Source organism: Pseudonaja textilis, chromosome 1 (assembly GCF_049901715.1).
Source record: "Pseudonaja textilis isolate UNSWEBS1 chromosome 1, rPseTex1.2, whole genome shotgun sequence".
In the NCBI taxonomy this organism is placed as follows: Eukaryota; Metazoa; Chordata; class Lepidosauria; order Squamata; family Elapidae; genus Pseudonaja; species Pseudonaja textilis.
Window position 1 is genome coordinate 663,544 of NC_141990.1, and position 17,775 is coordinate 681,318.

The window sequence follows — 17,775 nt, forward strand, 5'->3', positions numbered from 1 at the left end:
CCCCCAGAATCTCCTTGGCTGCTTAAAACCCAGCATTTTTTTTTTACTTTTTATATTATAAGCTGTCCTCTGTATCAGGGAACTGGGCGGCATAGAAATTTAATCAACCAACCAACCAACCTGCTGAATAGGATATAAATAGAATAACAGAGTTGGAAGGGACCTTGGAGGTCTTCTAGTCCAGCCCCCATGCCAAGGCCCCCTGTTCAACCGTTCCAGACAAGCAGCTGTCCAATCTCTTCTTAAAAGCCTCCAGTGACAGAGCATTCATAACTTCTGGTGGCAGGCTGTTCCGCTGGTTAACTGTCCTCCCTGGTAGGAAGTTTCTCCTTCGTTCCAGGTTGCTCCTCTCTCCTTGGTCAGTTTCCATCCGTTGCTTCTCGTCCTGCCTTCGGGGGCTTTGGAGAAGAGCTGGACTGCCTCTTCTTTGGGGCAGCCCCTGAGATACTGGAAGGCTGCTCTCCTGTCTCCCCGATCCTTCTTGTCATGAAACGAGACCTATTTTAGCTTTCCCTGTTTGCAAGCGGCCTGTCCACACTGGCTGCTCCCCACCCTTCCCTGCTCCAAAAACACAGAAGCGAACTGCAAAAGAGGCTCAGCGTTCCCACCGGTCAGCCAACGCAACTTTAATGGGAGAGCGGTCCGATGCTTGCTCGGGAGGCAAAGGGGGGGATCTCCCCCTTCCGCTCCATTATGGGCATCCGCTGGGCAGGTTTCAGGGGAGGGAAACGCCCAGCACCCTTGGCAGCTGAGCCTTGAGCCGGAGTCGCCTCTCCATCCAGCCCGGCCAGCATTAAGGAGAATTCCCGAAGTCCTTTGGGCTCGTTCGCAGCGAAAGGGACACGCTCCCTTAATAGGGGCAGCCTGTGGAAACCTCGGCCCCGCCTTTCTCCAATGGGGAACTCTGCCATGCTGTCTGGGCCGACCACTATCAGGGTAGTTGCCCAGCCAAGAGTCTGCTACGCTTCCCCGGGCGTCCAGAGACCCCGTCCCCTCAGTCCATCTTGGTGGGCTCCTTCCGGCGCTGCTTCCTCTCCCAAACCATCTTGGCCAGCGAGAGGAGGATGGGGACGGCCATGGGCAGGAAGAGCGGGATGTAGATGGCAAACTTCTGGTCGTCCGGGAAGTAGAGCAGGTGCAGGAGGGAGGGGTCGAAGAAGGCCCGCTCGGACGAGGTGGCCGCAGCCTTGCTGGCCTGGAAGGCCGAGTCCAGGCGACCCAGGCTCAGCTCTGTCATCGCCTGCTGGGCAGACTCTACCGCGTGGTAGACCTGCGGGGGGAGGGCAAGAACACCGATGGGGCATCCTGAGGACCCCTGAGCCCCCACCCTCCTGACCCTCAAGGCTGCCCACCCCCCGTACCTCCGAGGCCACGGCATCCTTGATGACAATGTTGCCGATCTTGTCCAGCAGCTGAGCCAGCGAGGTCAGCGTGGTGGAGACGGTGGCCACATTCTCCACCGTCCGGCTCCACAGCAGGCGGTCCAGCTCCCAGTCCGCCAGGCCCTCGTTCCCAGGGCTCTCCAGCAACGCCCCTTCGGGCAGGGGGCCGGAGGAGATGCCGAACAACAGCCTGGGGAAGGCAGGGAGGCAAAACGTCACCGGTTGGGAGTCCCGCAAAACCCCAGAGCTTTTTTTTGGGGGGGGGGGAAAGGCCTGGGGGGCAGCGGCCGAGCCCTGCTGCTTTATGGTTGTCTGGCTGGTCAACATTCTGGCCAGCGGTCAGGCTGGCTAAAGAGGTGTAGACCCATAACAATAACCCTCAGGAAGGCCGCTAGAGCAGAGGTCTCAAAGGGTGCAGCTGTCAACTCATCACACATTTTGTATACACGTTTTATAGTTGACAACAGAAAAAAGGAGGGAGTTTCAAACAGCAGGTGGCAGTGTGGAATCGAAAGTACATTCCATTCGTATTTTCTTCAGAGACCAACTAGATGACTGAAGCTTCGGCCACGCAAAAATCTAATTGGAGAGCAGGATTGATGACTCTGGGCTGTGGATGTGTTTCGTTGGATGATATATCGAGGGGTGGGGGGGTGGGGGGGGGTAAGCAGGATCAAGGGTGACAGCAAATTACGTATCTCAGAGTTGGCTCTGCCCAGGTTATAATGCCGGAGGTAGAATGTTAACATCAAATAAATCCTCTTTAGTTTCGGGAGTGCGGCTCGAAGACTCATGACTGAATTGGGGTAACTGCCGGAATCCTGACAGTGCCCACTGTCTCCTGCCTGAACGGAGAGTTAACCAAGACAGCCCCCACCCCAAAACCACCCCCACGCTGTGCTCACCGCAGCTGGGCCAGGAAGACCTCCATCGTGCGCACCATGTCCACCTCCACCGTCCTGGGCAGGGAGGTCTTGTTGGCGCCTTCGGGCTCAATGTTGTAGACCTGGTGAAAAGGGGCGGCAGCAGCTCAGAATGGAAGCGGAGCCTGTGCCCCCTCCAGATGCCCCCAAAGGACTCCCCCACTCTTTCTCCGCTGGCTTTTGCTGGGGCCAAAACCCTGCTTCGACTCCCCCCACCCTCCAAAGGAGACCAATTATTTCTGACGGGCCACACGCTGTGCCCCGCCCCCCTCACCATGATCCCGCCCCAGCGGGGGCTGTGGAAGGCGTTGGTGGGCACGGGGGCCCCGTCCTTCCCGCGAATGTAGAGGGGCGAGTGCAGCCGCTCAGGGATGTAGAGGAGGAAGTTGAGGACGGGGTACAGAGAAGCCGCGCTGGAACCTGCAAAGGAAGCCGGAGAGGTTGGGCTCACCTGTCCCAGGTGGAGGAAGGAGGCGCAGGTCAATTCCCTGGGATGCCCGAGGGGAAGAATGGCTGGCGAGGGCAGGAGGACAGTTGGACTCCGAAGGAGGAAGCGCCCCCCACCTGCCCCCTCCCAATTCCCCGTTGAGTTGTGGGAGCCCCCCTCTGGGAGGGCTTTCAAGATCCGGGTGAGATAGACTACTCTCTGGCATGGCCTCAGGGAGCGTTCCTCAACCGTCGAGTTTTCAGACCTGTGTCCCAAAGGTGGTTTTTTTCCCCAAAAGGCAACTAGACTTTGTTTTTCTTTGAAGACGTTTCGCTTCCCATCCAAGAAGCTTCTTCGGCTCTGACTGGAGGGTGAGGAATGGAAGGATTTCTACTCCTTGCAGACAGCTGGTTGTTTGCATCCTTTTAAAGTAAGGATCTCTGAACTGGGCGACTTTAAGACTTGTGGACTTCAACTCCCAGAATTACCCAGCCAGCAAAGCTGGCTGGGGAATTCTGGGAGTTGAAGTCCACAAGTCTTAAAGTCGCCCAGTTTGGAGATCCCTGTTTTAGAGGGTCGTTGAGGCCACCTGGAGGTCCATCTACATCCTCAGGGTCACTCCAGGAGTGCAAATGTGTCTGCAGCCTTCTTTGCACTACTCAGGTGACCCTGGGGATACAGACGGACCTCCAGGTGAGAAACACAGGTGCATGGAATCGACTCAGGTTTATGGGCTCTTACAACCCACTCAGAGAAGAATACGACCGGGCTGGGTTTGGAGCAAAATCCTCTTTTTATTGCTTCTTTTTGTAGTTTTGGAATTGTAAGCAACCCCAAATCACTTGGCTGTGATGGGATGGCTGGCTGTAAAAAGTGGATGGATGGATGGATGGGAGGGGGGAGGGAGGGAGGGAGGGAGGGGAGGGGAGGGGAGGGGAGGAAGGAAGGAAGGAGGGAGGGAGGAGGGAGGGAGGAGGAGGGGAGGGAGGAAGGAAGGAGGGAGGGAGGGAGGAGGAAGGAAGGAGGGAAGGAAGGAAGGAAGGAAGGGAGGGAGGGAGGGAGGAAGGAAGGAAGGAGGGAAGGAAGGAAGGAAGGGAGGGAGGGAGGGAGGAAGGAAGGAAGGAGGGAAGGAAGGAAGGAAGGGAGGGAGGGAGGGAGGAAGGAAGGAAAGAAGGAAGGAAGGAAGGATGGAAGGGAGAGAGGAGGGAGGGAGAGAGGAAGGAAGGAAGGAAAGAAGGAAGGGAGGGAGGGAGGGAGGAGGAAGGAAGGAAGGAAGGAGGGAAGGAGGGAAGGAAGGAAGGAAGGGAGGGAGGGAGGGAGGAAGGAAGGAAAGAAGGAAGGAGGAAGGAAGGATGGAAGGGAGAGAGGGAGGGAGGGAGGGAGGGAGGAAGGAAGGAAGGAAGGAGGAAGGAAGGAAGGAAGGGAGGGAGGGAGGAAGGAAGGAAGGGGAGGGAGGGAGGAAGGAAGGAAGGAAGGAAGGGAGGGAAGGAAGGAGGGAAGGGAGAGAGGGAGGGGGAGAGGAAGGAAGGAAGGAAGGAAGGAAGGGAGGGAGGGAGGAAGAAGGAAGGAAGGAGGGAAGGAAGGAAGGAAGGGAGGAGGGAGGGAGGAAGGAAGGAAAGGGAAGGAGGGAAGGAAGGATGGAAGGGAGAGAGGGAGGGAGGGAGAGAGGAAGGAAGGAAGGAAAGAAGGAAGGGAGGGAGGGAGGGAGGGAGGGAAGGAAGGAAGGAGGGAAGGAAGGAAGGAAGGAGGGAGGGAGGAAGGAAGGAAGGAGGGAGGGAGGGAGGGAGGAAGGAGGAAGGAAGGAAGGGAGGGAGGAGGGAGGGAGGGAGGGAGGAAGGAAGGAAGAAGGAAGGAGGGAAGGAAGGATGGAAGGGAGAGAGAGGAGGGAGGAGAGGAAGGAAGGAAGGAAAGAAGGAAGGAGGGAGGGAGGAAGGAAGGAAGGAAGGAAGGAAAGAAGGAAGGAGGGAGGGAGAGAGGAAGGAAGGAAGGAGGGAGGGAGGGATGGGAGGGAGGGAGGGAGGAAGGAAGGAGGGAGGGAGGGAGGAAGGAAGTAAAGAAGGAAGGAAGGAAGGAAGGAAGGAAGGAAGGAAGGAAAGAAGGAAGGAGGAGGGAGGGAGGAGAGGAAGGAAGGAGGGAGGGAGGGAGGAAGGAAGGAAGGAGGAAGGAAGGAAGGAAGGGAGGGAGGGAGGGAGGAAGGAAGGAAAGAAGGAAGGAGGGGAAGGAAGGATGGAAGGGAGAGAGGGAGGGAGGGAGAGAGGAAGGAAGGAAGGAAAGAAGGAAGGGAGGGAGGGAGGGAGGGAGGAAGGAAGGAAGGAAGGAGGGAAGGAAGGAAGGAAGGGAGGGAGGGAGGAAGGAAGGAAGGGAGGGAGGGAGGGAGGGAGGGAGGAAGGAGGAAGGAAGGAAGGAGGGAGGGAGGGAGGGAGGAGGAAGGAAAAGAAGGAAGGAGGAAGGAAGGAGGGAAGGGAGAGAGGGAGGGAGGAGAGAGGAAGGAAGGAAGGAAGGAAGGGAGGAGGGAGGGAGGAAGGAAGGAAGGAGGGAAGGAAGGAAGGAAGGAGGGAGGGAGGAGGAAGGAAGGAAAGAAGGAAGGAGGGAAGGAAGGATGGAAGGGAGAGAGGGAGGGAGGGAGAGAGAGGAAGGAAGGAAGGAAAGAAGGAAGGAGGGAGGGAGGGAGGGAGGAAAGGAAGGAAGGAAGGAGGGAAGGAAGGAAGGAAGGGAGGGAGGGAGGAGGAAGGAAGGAGGGAGGAGGAGGGAGGAAGGAGGGAAGGAAGGAAGGAAGGAAGGGAGGGAGGGAGGAGGGAGGGAGGGAGGAAGGAAAGAAGGAAGGAGGGAGGGAGGGAGGGAGGAAGGAAGGAAGTAAAGAAGGAAGGAAGGAAGGAGGAAGGAAGGAAGGAAGGAAGGAAGAAGGAAGGAAGGAAGGAAGGAAGGAAGGAAGGAAGGAAGGCCCATTTCTGAAGTCTTCTTGGCAACTGTTGGAAAGAGGCCTTTCCTTCCCAGCCCTAACCTCAGCTCCAGATCTCCTGGTGGCCTCCTTTCCATCTCATCCTGCTATTTTGAATTAAACTAGGACAAATATATTATTTTCCGATCCAGCCGTACAGCCCCCAACCCATGGCCCCAGGCCGGCCCTCTGCCCAAGACCGGGGAGGCCCCATGGGGAGAGGAGGGGGGGGCCCTTAGCAAGTTCCCAAACTGAGATGGCGTCGCCTTGGCTTACCCAGCCGGGCCTCCACGGGGTTAATGACATGCGGGAGACTGTGCACGCTCAGGGTGTAGCTGGCGGAAGCAGAGTCGAAGCGGGGCGTAACTCCCAGCGCTGCGTAGTAGAGGATCTGGGGTGGGGAGAGAAACAGGGCCCATCAGCCTGGGCCGGGCAGAGGGTCCGGCTGCCCCCCCCGCGGCCTCTGGCCTCACCCACTTGAGAGTCCACCGAGAATTCGGCCAGCGGGCTCAGCTTCTCCAGGAGGGGCTTCACGAAGCGCCGGAGGGCCCCCTCGATGTCCCAGTGCACGTCGTGGGCCTTGGGGTCAGGGTTCAGCAAACTGAAGGTGATCTCATATCCTGCAGGGGAGCCAGGAAAGTTGTTTTTTTTTGGGGTGTGTGTGTGTGTGTCAGGAGCCTCCCCAGGTCCATTTAAAGAGAACAAGGTACCTTCCATCATACGTGGTGGTCATGCCCGGAAGCCCAAAAATATTGGACTAAAATATGGCTTAAAAGAGATAGCGGAAGAGCGAACGGAATTTAAACTGGAGTTGTTTTTGTTGGGTATAACTAAGGGGAATTATAGGAAGATGATTGAATATAGGTTACTACATATTTTGACAGCATCAAGAATAGTTTACGCACCATGTTGGAAACAAAATGAAATGCCTTCTGAAGAATTAGTAATTCAAAAGATTCTAGATTGTGCCGAAATGGACAAACTGACATTAAAACTAAAAGAGAAAGAAGAGTCGGAGTATTACAAAATCTATATAATTGGTATAAATGGTTGAACAATAGAAAGAGAAAGGAAATAAGAAAATTACTTGAGACCTTCGAGAAGAGACTGGACTGCCATTTGTCAGAAATGGTGTAGGGCCTCCCACTTGGGTGCGGGGTTGGACTAGATGACCTACAAGGTCCCTTCCAACTCTGATTATGTTAGATATTTACATGAAATTGGTATGTATAACAACTTGTGTAATGATGATGACACAGTACTGTTAAAGTCAAGATCAATATGTGTAAAAGGTGAAAAAAGCAACAAAAATTAGGTTGGAGACCCCTGTTCTAGTCCAACCCCAGGAAGCGCTACACCCCGTTTAGACAAACATCTGTCCAATCTCAGGTTACAAACCTCCAGGGTTTTCTTGGGGTGCGACTGGCTGGAAGGGCTGAAAACAGGCCTGTTGGGATGGGAAGGACATGTGAACCCACTTAACAACAGAAACTCTGGGCTCAATTATGGTGATAAATTGATGAGCCCCTGTATTTTTATTTTTATTTGTACATTTAACGCGTGGCATCCGCAGAGGTTGGGAGCGGGAGAGGTTAACCCTTTGGAGAAGGACTCAGTAATCAGGAACGTATTAGAGTATGTGCAGAGATGAATGGACAAACACTGGCAACCAAGGAGGAAGAGCAATCTTGAGTATTATATGATGTGGAAAATATTTTATCAATGGTTATTAAGAGAATAGAAAGGGAATTTGGAAATGAAGAATCAAGGAGACTAGAAAATGAAGATATAGAAAAAAGACAAAAATTGTTATTATATACTTATGACTGTAACTTTGTCGCTTGCATCCTTACGATTTATATGGACTGTTTCCCGGTGTGATTTGATTGCTTATTGTACCCTATGACTGTCATTAAGTGTTGCACCTGATGATTCTTGACAAATGTATCTTTTCTTTTATGTGCACTGAGAGCATTTGCACCAGACAAATTCCTTCTGTGTCCAATCACACTTGGACAATAAAGAATTCTATTTTCTATTCTATTCTATTTTTATTGTACCCTATGACTATCATTATTAAGTGTTGGACCAGATGATTCTTGACTTTTGATGAATCTTTTCTTTTATGTACTCTGAGAGCATTTGCACCAAGACAAATTCCTTGTGTGTCCAATCATACTTGGCTAATAGAATTCTATTCTATTCTATTCTATTCTATTCTATTCTATTCTATTCTGTTCTGTTCTGTTCTGTTCTGTTCTGTTCTGTTCTGTTCTGTTCTATTCTGTTCTGTTCTGTTCTACCCTATGACAATTATTAAGTGTTGGACCTGATGATTCTTGACTCTTGACAAATGTACCCTGAGAGCATTTGCACCAAGACAAATTCCTTGTGTGTCCAGTCACACTTGGCCAATAAAGAATTTTATTCTATTCTATTCTGTTCTATTCTATCTCTATCCCATCCCATTCTATTTAAATTCTATTCCTATATCCTTCTATTCTATTCTTATTGTACTCCCTGACTATCACTAAGTGTTGTACCTGATGATTCTTGACTCTTGACGAATGTACCTTTTATGTGCACTGAGAGTTTATGCACTAAAGACAAATTCCTTGTGTGTCCAATCACACTTGGCCAATAAAGTATTCTACCTACCTATATGTAGGATGAGAACAATAAGATATAATTTCAATATCATCATTAGAAGAGCTGTATAATGTTTAGCTGTGTGATGTTATCTTAATTCTAAGCTTAGAGAATATCAATGTGAACGTGAATGACCTTGTAAATCAGAGGTCTCCAAACTTGGCAATTTTAAGACTTGTGGACTGCAACTCCCAGAATTCTGGGAGTGGAAGTCCACAAGTCTTAAAGTGGCCAAGGTTGGGGACCCCCATTGTAAATGGTGATGGATATGGCAAAGGGGTGTTTAAGCCCAGACACAATGCTTGAGAAAAAAAGAAAAATGAAACGTTTGTGTTTTTGAAACTGAAAAGATAAATATTATTAAAAAAAATGGAGAAGGACCTGACGCAGTGGGGCGGGGGCTGCCCCCCTCTCCTTCAAGCTTCCCCTCCCCCCCCCATTCCCAGGGTCTGGCCATACCGAAACTGGACTTGAAGGGGCGCTTCCACTCGGCTCCCGGCTGGCCCAATGGGACTCGGTCGGCCAGGGCCTCCACAAGGGTCTCGGGGGTGAAGGACATGGCCTGGATCAGCTGCTGCAGCCGGTCGCTTCAGGGCCCCCAGCAGGTCCTTTGCCCCCGGGGGCCCTGAGGATGGCGCTCCGGTGCTTCCCAATGTACATCTCTGACCCCTGCCGGAAAGAGACCAAGAGCTATCAAGATCAAGGGAGGCACTAATCCCACCCTGTAAAGCCTTAGTAAGGCCACACCTGGAGCCCTGCATGCAGTTTTGGTCACCACACTATAAAAAAGAGACTCTGGAAAAAGTGCAGAGAAGAGCAACCAGGAGGATGAGGGGACTGGAGGCTGAAACATACGACGGACAGTTACAGGAACTGGGCCTGGCTAGTCTAGGGAAGAGAAGGACCAGGGAAGACAAGAGAGCATCTTCCAATATTTGAGGGAGGGGCTGCCCCGGAGAGGAGGAGGAAGGGGTCAAGCTATTCTCCAAGGCACCTGAAGGCCAGACAAGGAATAATGGATGGAAACTGATCCAGGAGAGATTCAACCTGGAAATAAGGAGGAATTTTCTGACAGTGAGAACAATCAACCATTGGAACAAAAGTTTCCTTCGGAAGTTGTGGGAGCTTCATCCCTGGAGGCTCTCAAGAGGAGATTGGACTCCCATCTGTCAGAAATGGTGTGGGGTCTCCTGCTTGGATGGGGGGTTGGACTAGATGACCTACAAGGTCCCTTCCAGCTCTGTTTATCTGTTCTCTGTTAAGATAAGGCAGACTTGCCAGCGGCCTTTGGCCCTCGGCCAGCTGGACGGGGCCAAATGACTGACCGCCCCTCCGAGGGGAATTTGCACAGGCCCGGCACGGAGCGCTGTTTGTAAATGCTCCGCTGCAAAACGAGGACGGTTCCATCTTCCGCAAGGCTGGGGATTTTCTGCTAAACTCTTGTTCTCAGGAAACAACTATTGGATGGGAAACTACTGGGGACCTTCTACCGCTGCACCAGAGAGAGCATCTTAGCTTACTGCACCTCTGTAGGGTTTGCCAATTGCACAGGGACAGAGATAGGATGTCACTCCAGAGGGTGGACGTCACTGCCCCTCAGAGGCTCCTGGGTTGCCCTCTCCCCTCTTTGGAAGAGCTTCATAGCTCCCGCTGCCTCAAGAAAGTTCAAAACATCCTCAAAGATCCATCTCATCCTGGGGACCCCTTTTTTTGAACTATTACCATCTGGCAGACGGTACAGGAGAATAATAAAAACAAGGACAAACAGGCTGAAAAGCAGCTTCCATCCCAGGGCAGGAGCTCTGATGGATTCTACCGTAGAGGTCAATATTATGGCAACATCAGAGGAGTTTTCAATTCAATTGTACAGAATGCAAAGGAGGCGTGTTTGTGTTTATTTCCATGGTCATAAACTGTACATGGAAGATGGTGTTTGATTTCGTCGTACGGGGTGCAAGGACAATCAAGGAAACTAAGAAAGTAACGGAGGGCGCCCGACAGCCTACCTGGGGCAGGAGCAGAGAGCCGTGGGGGATCACGTAGATGGTGAGGGAGCCCACCGGCAGCCCTTCCGCCGGCTGCAGCCCCTTGTCCGCCTCTGGAAGGAAGAGGAGGGGCGACACTCAGCTACCCAGGGGGACCCAGTCCTGACGGGCCCCTTCCCTGGCGCGCACACACTCAAGAGCTCTGGGGAAGCAGGTCCGATGGCCAAGAGGCCGCTCCGGTCCCTGGATGTGGCCAGGCAGGACCTGGACAGCCCCCTCCTCCCCATCCCCCTCGGCCGTTACCTTGGACTGAGGCCTGCAACAGCAATGCCTGCTCCTGGGAAGTGGCGAGGCGAAAGGAACGGTCGTAGTGAGCAACCACCCCGGTCTTGGCTGAAACAAAAGGGGGGGAGAGGACTAAACACCTGGCGAAGGAAAAGGACAGGTGCCGCGTCCAAGGGGAGGGGCTGCTCCGTGTAAAAGGCAGGCAGGCATCCTGTCCAAGGACCCCCGTGTGCCGCTCCAAGCGAGAGGAGGGCAACAGACTGCAGAGGCCGGGGGGCTTCTCTGGGGGTGCAACTGTTTAATTCATTTATATGCCGTCCGTTTCATGGACATGAAAATTATCTTTTGCCTGCCCCTCTGGCGCGCTCTGTGCCCAGGCTGACTGGTGCCACCCTTCCTGTTGGCAGGGAAAGCTGCAGGCGCTCCAGGTGAGATGGAAGCAGGGGATTTATTCTGGACCTCCTCTCTTTCTCTCTTTCTTTTATCTGATCTCTTTTTTTATTCTCTTTTTTTCTTTTTTGTCTTTCCTTCTCTTTCTCTTCCTTTTTGTTTTTCCTCCCCTTTTTCTCTTTATCTGACTTTTTTCTTCTCTTCTTTCTCTTTCTCTCTTTCCCTTTTTTTCTCTTTCTCTACCTTTCCTTCTTTCTTCTTTTCCTTTCTTTCCCTCTTTCTCTCCTTTCCTCTTTCTTTCTCTCTTCTCTTTCTCTCTATCTCTGTTTCTCTACCTTTTCTTCTTTTCCTTTCTTTCCCTTTCTCTCCTTTACTCTTTCTTTCTCTCTTCTCTTTCTATCTCTGTTTCTCTACCTTTTCTTCTCTTTCTTTCTTTTCCTTTCTTTCCCTTTCTCTCCTTTCCTTTTCTTTCTTCTTTCTCTCTATCTGTTTCTCTACCTTTTCTTCTCTTTCTTTCTTCTTTTCCTTTCTTTCCCTTTCTCTCCTTTCCTCTTTCTTTCTCTCTCTCTCTTTCTATCTCTGTTTCTCTACCTTTTCTTCTCTTTCTTTCTTTTCCTTTCTTTCCCTTTCTCTCCTTTCCTTTTCTTTCTTCTTTCTCTCTATCTGTTTCTCTACCTTTTCTTCTCTTTCTTTCTTCTTTTCCTTTCTTTCCCTTTCTCTCCTTTCCTTTTCTTTCTCTCTCTCTTTTCTATCTCTGTTTCTCTACCTTTTTTTCTCTTTCTTTCTTCTTTTCCTTTCTTTCCCTTTCTCTCCTTTCCTTTTCTTTCTTCTTTCTCTCTATCTGTTTCTCTACCTTTTCTTCTCTTTCTTTCTTCTTTTCCTTTCTTTCCCTTTCTCTCCTTTCCTTTTCTTTCTTCTTTCTCTCTATCTGTTTCTCTACCTTTTCTTCTCTTTCTTTCTTCTTTTCCTTTCTTTCCCTTTCTCTCCTTTCCTCTTTCTTTCTCTCTTCTCTTTCTATCTCTGTTTCTCTACCTTTTCTTCTCTTTCTTTCTTCTTTTCCTTTCTTTCCCTTTCTCTCCTTTCCTCTTTCTTTCTCTTTCTCTCTATCTCTGTTTCTCTACCTTTTCTTCTCTTTCTTTCTTCTTTTCCTTTCTTTCCCTTTCTCTCCTTTACTCTTTCTTTCTCTCTTCTTTCTATCTCTGTTTCTCTACCTTTTCTTCTCTTTCTTTCTTCTTTTCCTTTCTTTCCCTTTCTCTCCTTTACTCTTTCTTTCTCTCTTCTCTTTCTATCTCTGTTTCTCTACCTTTTCTTCTCTTTCTTTCTTTTCCTTTCTTTCCCTTTCTCTCCTTTCCTCTTTCTTTCTCTCTTCTCTTTCTCTCTATCTCTGTTTCTCTACCTTTTCTTCTCTTTCTTTCTTTTCCTTTCTTTCCCTTTCTCTCCTTTCCTCTTTCTTTCTCTTTCTCTCTATCTGTTTCTCTACCTTTCTTCTCTTTCTTTCTTCTTTTCCTTTCTTTCCCTTTCTCTCCTTTACTCTTTCTTTCTCTCTTCTCTTTCTATCTCTGTTTCTCTACCTTTTCTTCTCTTTCTTTCTTCTTTTCCTTTCTTTCCCTTTCTCTCCTTTCCTCTTTCTTTCTCTCTTCTCTTTCTATCTCTGTTTCTCTACCTTTTCTTCTCTTTCTTTCTTTTCCTTTCTTTCCCTTTCTCTCCTTTCCTTTTCTTTCTTCTTTCTCTCTATCTCTGTTTCTCTACCTTTTCTTCTCTTTCTTTCTTCTTTTCCTTTCTTTCCCTTTCTCTCCTTTCCTCTTTCTTTCTCTTTCTCTCTATCTCTGTTTCTCTACCTTTCCTTCTCTTTCTTTCTTCTTTTCCTTTCTTTCCCTCTTTTTCTCCTTTCCTCTTTCTCCCTCCTTTTTTGTCTTTCTTTCTCTCTCTCCCTCTCTCTCTGGGATGGCTGGCCCCAAATCCAAAGCCCACGTGGCCCAGCCACTTCAAGCACCAGACCAGGGGAGCCTGGCCTCACACCACGGCTCAGCTCTGCAGCGCTGGCTGAAAGGCCATCTGTGAAGGCTTATGTGCCACGCCAGCCCCAGCCCAGAAGTACCCCCACCCACCCCCGCCCACCTAGAACCCCTTACCATTCAAGGGGATCTCCGTCTCCTGCACCTGCTGGAAGGGGAGTTTGTGCTCCTGGTCTTTCGGGAGGACCCCCTGGGCAAACACCACCGAGACGGGCACCGTCAGCTGGAACTGAATCAGAGCGCGCCCCATGAGCCAAAAAGAGGCACAACGACACGCGGAAGACCCCCGGGTCCCTGCCCTTAAACCAGCCAGGAATCCTCAAAGCTGCTGTCCAAGACGTGTAAGAGGGCTTCCGGGTTGAGGATATTAGGTTTAAACAAGGAGTGTGGCTTCACACCCACGAGGGGAATTATCTTCTGTCTAGGACGGCCAGTCTTGCTCATCTCTGCACCTTTTCTAGAGTCTCAACATCTTTTTTTTACATTATAAAAAAGAGGTTGAGACTCTGGAAAAAGTGCAGAGAAGAGCAACCAGGATGATGAGGGGACTGGAGGCTAAAACATACGATGGACGGTTGCAGGAACTGGGCCTGGCTGGTCTAGGGAAGAGAAGGACCAGGGGAGACAGGAGATCAGTGCTCCAATATTTGAGGGAGGGACTGCCACAGAGAGGAGGAGGGGGTGAAGCTATTTTCTAAAGCAGCGGTCGCCAACTGGTAGGCTGTGAGAAAATTTTGGTGGGCCTCAGAAAAATCTCACCCCAAGAGCACCCTCCCCCCAAAGCAATTAATCCAGGCTGCGCAGAAACACAAGGCTGCTCAGCCCACATGGCCTGCAGAAACCCTCCCCGCTCACTCACTCCTTACCCGGCAAACTTGTCTGCTAAGTTGCTATTTTTCCTTTTTCCAACCATCCTCTGTTCTGCTGTGCCGGGAGATTTAGATTAGCTAGGAAGCAGGAAATGATTGGATTTCTTGCTTTCTAGCTAAGCACAGCCAAACTCCCTTAGGACTGAAGGTTTGCTTGCAAGCAAATTCAGTGCAGACTCAAAGCAAGCAAATTTGAGAGACTGAGCTAGCCGATGGCAGATAGATTGATCACTGATTCTGTGATTCTGTGAGCAACTCAATCTGCCTGCTTGCTTTGCCTCATTTTGGATAAAAGTTGCTTTTTTAATAAAAAAATTCAATATTTACATACATGGTGTGTTGTGAGTTAATTTTGTGAGTTTGTTTGCTAGCAAATTTTATGAGTTTGCTTGCAAGCAAATTTTATGTGACAGACTGAGCTAGCCCACCGATGGCAGATAGATAGATCTCTGAATGAATCTGTGATTCTGTGAGCAACTCAAATCTGCCTGCCTGCTTTGCCTGATTTTGGGTAAAAGTTGCTCTTTTTTAATAAAAAATTCAATATTTATATAAATACTTATGATATTTACATACAAGACATGCCCAGCCAGTCACACGACCAAGCCACACCCACAAACTAGGCCACGCCCACAGAACCAGTTAGTGGTCCCTGGGATCTGAAATTATGAGTTTGGTGGTCCCTGAGGTCCAAAAGGTTGGCAACCCCTGGTCTAAAGCACCCGAAGGCCAGAGAAGGAAGAATGGATGGAAACTGAACAAAGAGAGATTCGACCTGGAAATAAGGAGAAACTTTCTGACAATGAGAACAATCCACCCATGCAAGAGAAGTTGCCCTCGGAGGTTGTGGGAGCTTCATCCCTTGAGACTTCCAAGAAGAGACTGGACGGCCATTGGTCAGAAATGGTGTAGGGTCTCCCGCTTGGGTGGGGGGGTTGGACTAGATGACCTCCAAAATCCCTTCCAACTCTGTTCATCTGTAATCTGAGTCTGCGGCTTGTTTTGGGGAGCGTGTCCCTCCAAATGTCTCAATCTAAGCCACAGCCAGAAGGGGTGAGTCAGTCCCTGGTCAGTCCTTCGGGGTCAAAGGGCAGGCTGGACAGGGAGCGGAGTTCGAAAGCTGCCCGCCTCCAGCGCAGCAGCCAGCCCCAGGGGGTCCTGGAGTACAACTCCCATCGCCCACAGCCATCGAAAGGCCGGGCTGATGGGGCCGGGAGTCCCTTCTCACCAGAAGCGCGTCCAGCGCGGCGATCTCGGAGTCCGGCAGCGCCGCCCGGTAGGTCTCGGTCGTCTTCCACCAGAGGGGCAGCCCCACCAGGACGGCCATGGCGGCGAAGGAGAGGGAGGCCTGCTTGCCCCGCGCCTTCTCTGCAGGGCGGGAAAGGGAAGCCCCGTTCATTCCCGCCTCGCCCGTGGCGGGGAGTTCCGCAGGACCCGCCACAGTGGGCAAGGGGGACCCCGAGCCCCCGCCAAGGGGACCCGGCGCGGGGAGGGTCACAGGAGCCCCCTACAGACTACCACCACCCCCACCCGGCCCCAGCTCCGCACCTGCCGCATCCCGAGCCGCCGCGCCTCTCGCCTCGGCCGCCATCGCTCCGCGCGGAAGCCGCCTTCGAGCCCGGCCGGCGCGGGGGCGGAGTTACGATGCTTGGAACGAGAGCCAGCCAACGGAAACGAGCCTCGTCTGATCGGCAAGCGGGAGCGTCCAATCAAAGGCTCGAAAGGACACACGCCGCGTGAAGGAGCGTTTGCCCATCTTAAGGAAGGGCAGGGAGGGAAAGCGGACGGGGCTGGGCGGGGCTCGGAGGAATTTATTAGGCTGCCTCCAGAGCCCGCAACTAGCAAAGAGAGGCCCCGCCTTCCGTACGGCAACCGAAAAGGGATAAATCAAGCAGCCTCCTTTGAGCGCTTTTTGTTTAACCCTCTCCTGCCCGAGAGCGAGCGAGCCAGCGAATGGAGGCAAGGGAGGGAATTGACGAGTTGACAGCTGGAAGGAACCTTGGAGGTCTTCTAGTCCAACCCCCTATTCAGGTTTACTGAGCCGGCCTGGACTTGCATGACAGCAAAATAGTGTCCAGCTTTTCCAGTTTGAAAAAAGTACGGGTAGTCCTCGACTTATGACCATAACCGTGCCTGAGAATTCTGTTGTTAAATGAGGCAGTTGTTAAGTGAATTTGGCCCCATTTTGCCACCTTTCCTGCCACGGTCGTTAAGTGAGTCTGGCTTCCCTCATTGATTCTACTTTTTCCCGACTGTCACAAAAGGGAATTGCCTGACCCCGGGACACAGCGACCGTCGTCAATGTGAGCCAATTCACCAAGTGTCTTATAATCATGTGACTCTGGGGATGCTGCAACAGTCGTAAGTTGGAAATTCAGTCATAAGTCTGAGGAACAGTCACTAAATGAGGACTGCCTGTAAACATCTGGGCCATCCCTGCCTGGAGGGGAGGGGGAACCTGAGGGGGAGGAAGGGGCTTCTCCCCGTTTCACCTGCAGCCTCCTCATCCCTCTGAGCGAAGTCCTTCCTTTGAGGTCACTAAACAAATGGTTATAACTCGAGGACTACCTGTAAAATCCTCCCTCCCGGCAAGCTGAGTTCCTGGAGACGACACAGAATCACAGTTTGAGGGCTTCCCAGAGGTCATCTAATCGAGCCCCTGGGTGCCCACCAGAGCAGGGTTTCTCAACCTTAAATCCTGGGAATTGAAGTCCATTTTCAAGGGGCTGTTGAGAAGCACCGGAGCGTCTTCGAAGAGAATGAGCGGGAAGGGACCTTGGAGGTCTTCTAGTCCAGCCCCCTGCTGTCTAGGCTCTTAAAAACCTCCAGTGACGGAGCACTGGATATTCTCTGACAGAATATAGAATAACTGGATTGGAAGGGACCTTGGGGGTCTTCTAGTCTAACCCACTGCTGGAACTGGAGAGCCTCTACCAGGGCAGTCCAACTTTGGGAACTTCAACTCCCAGAATTCCCCATCCAGCACAGTACAGCTGCCTGGGGAATTCTGGGAGTTGAAGTCCACAAGTCTTAAAGTTCCCAAGGTTGGACGCCCTTATTCCCACACTAGACGCTAGACCATTTCAGACCAATGGCTGGCCAGTCTCTTCTTGAAAACCTCCAGCAATGGAGCACGCACAGCTTCTGAAAGTAAGCCATTCCACCTCTTCTTTGTCAGAGTCTATTCATGAACCGGAATAGGGTTTGGTCCAAGGTCAGCCAATGAACAGGCATAGCAACTAAGTCAGCCAATGATGACTGTTTGGAAACTGAAACTAGAAGTAGCCTGGGGTGGCTCTATATTAAGCTCGCAGCTCTGTTGAGCTCTGAGTCGGCCTAGTGAAAATGAAACTGCTTCTCTGCTCTGCTGTGTATAATTCTTGCCAGCTGAACTGAAGTGAAAAGGAGGTCTGTTTCTGAGCTGCTGAGTTGCTGGCAAAGTTCTGAACCTGTAACATGTCTACTTCTGTCCAAGTTTGCTCCATGTTGGAGAAATCTACAACTGGTTTGTAAAATTATACTTATTATGTTTATAAAGACGTTAAATGAAGCATCCGCCATCTGTGTTTATTTTTGTGGCGCTGAATTAACACTGCAAAAACTCTGAACGCTGCTCCAGCCTCTTTGAAGCTCTCTAGTGGGGGTGTCTTCCCCTCACCCCCCCACCCCACCCTCCCCTCACCCCGGTCAGACCAGTCTATTGGGGGAACCTGGTCCAGCCAAATATGGGGTGGATGCAGCACCCTACTTCCGCCTTTCAGCCCCAATCCAGGGCCCTCCGTAGGTAGGCAGCGGCTTTCGCGACAAAGCTATTTTTGTGTTGAATTTATATTTACAGACAAAGAACTTTATATTTACCGACCCTTATTTCTTTGTCGGTAAATATAACATTCAACTCGCTAAACTTCCTTT

General features: G+C 51.1%; 1 protein-coding gene across 1 annotated transcript; it reads right to left on the reverse strand.

Annotated features, from left to right (window-relative positions):
* Positions 1 to 611: 611 nt before the first annotated feature.
* On the reverse strand, positions 612 to 15,520 carry PIGS (phosphatidylinositol glycan anchor biosynthesis class S). The gene is given in 14 exon segments (XM_087924093.1): positions 612 to 1,270; positions 1,362 to 1,572; positions 2,288 to 2,388; positions 2,580 to 2,725; positions 5,947 to 6,061; positions 6,148 to 6,290; positions 8,779 to 8,902; positions 8,904 to 8,937; positions 8,939 to 8,988; positions 10,326 to 10,417; positions 10,608 to 10,697; positions 13,112 to 13,223; positions 15,092 to 15,231; positions 15,412 to 15,520. Coding segments are annotated over 14 exon segments (1,677 nt in total). The 5' UTR covers positions 15,455 to 15,520; the 3' UTR covers positions 612 to 994.
* Positions 15,521 to 17,775: the final 2,255 nt, after the last annotated feature.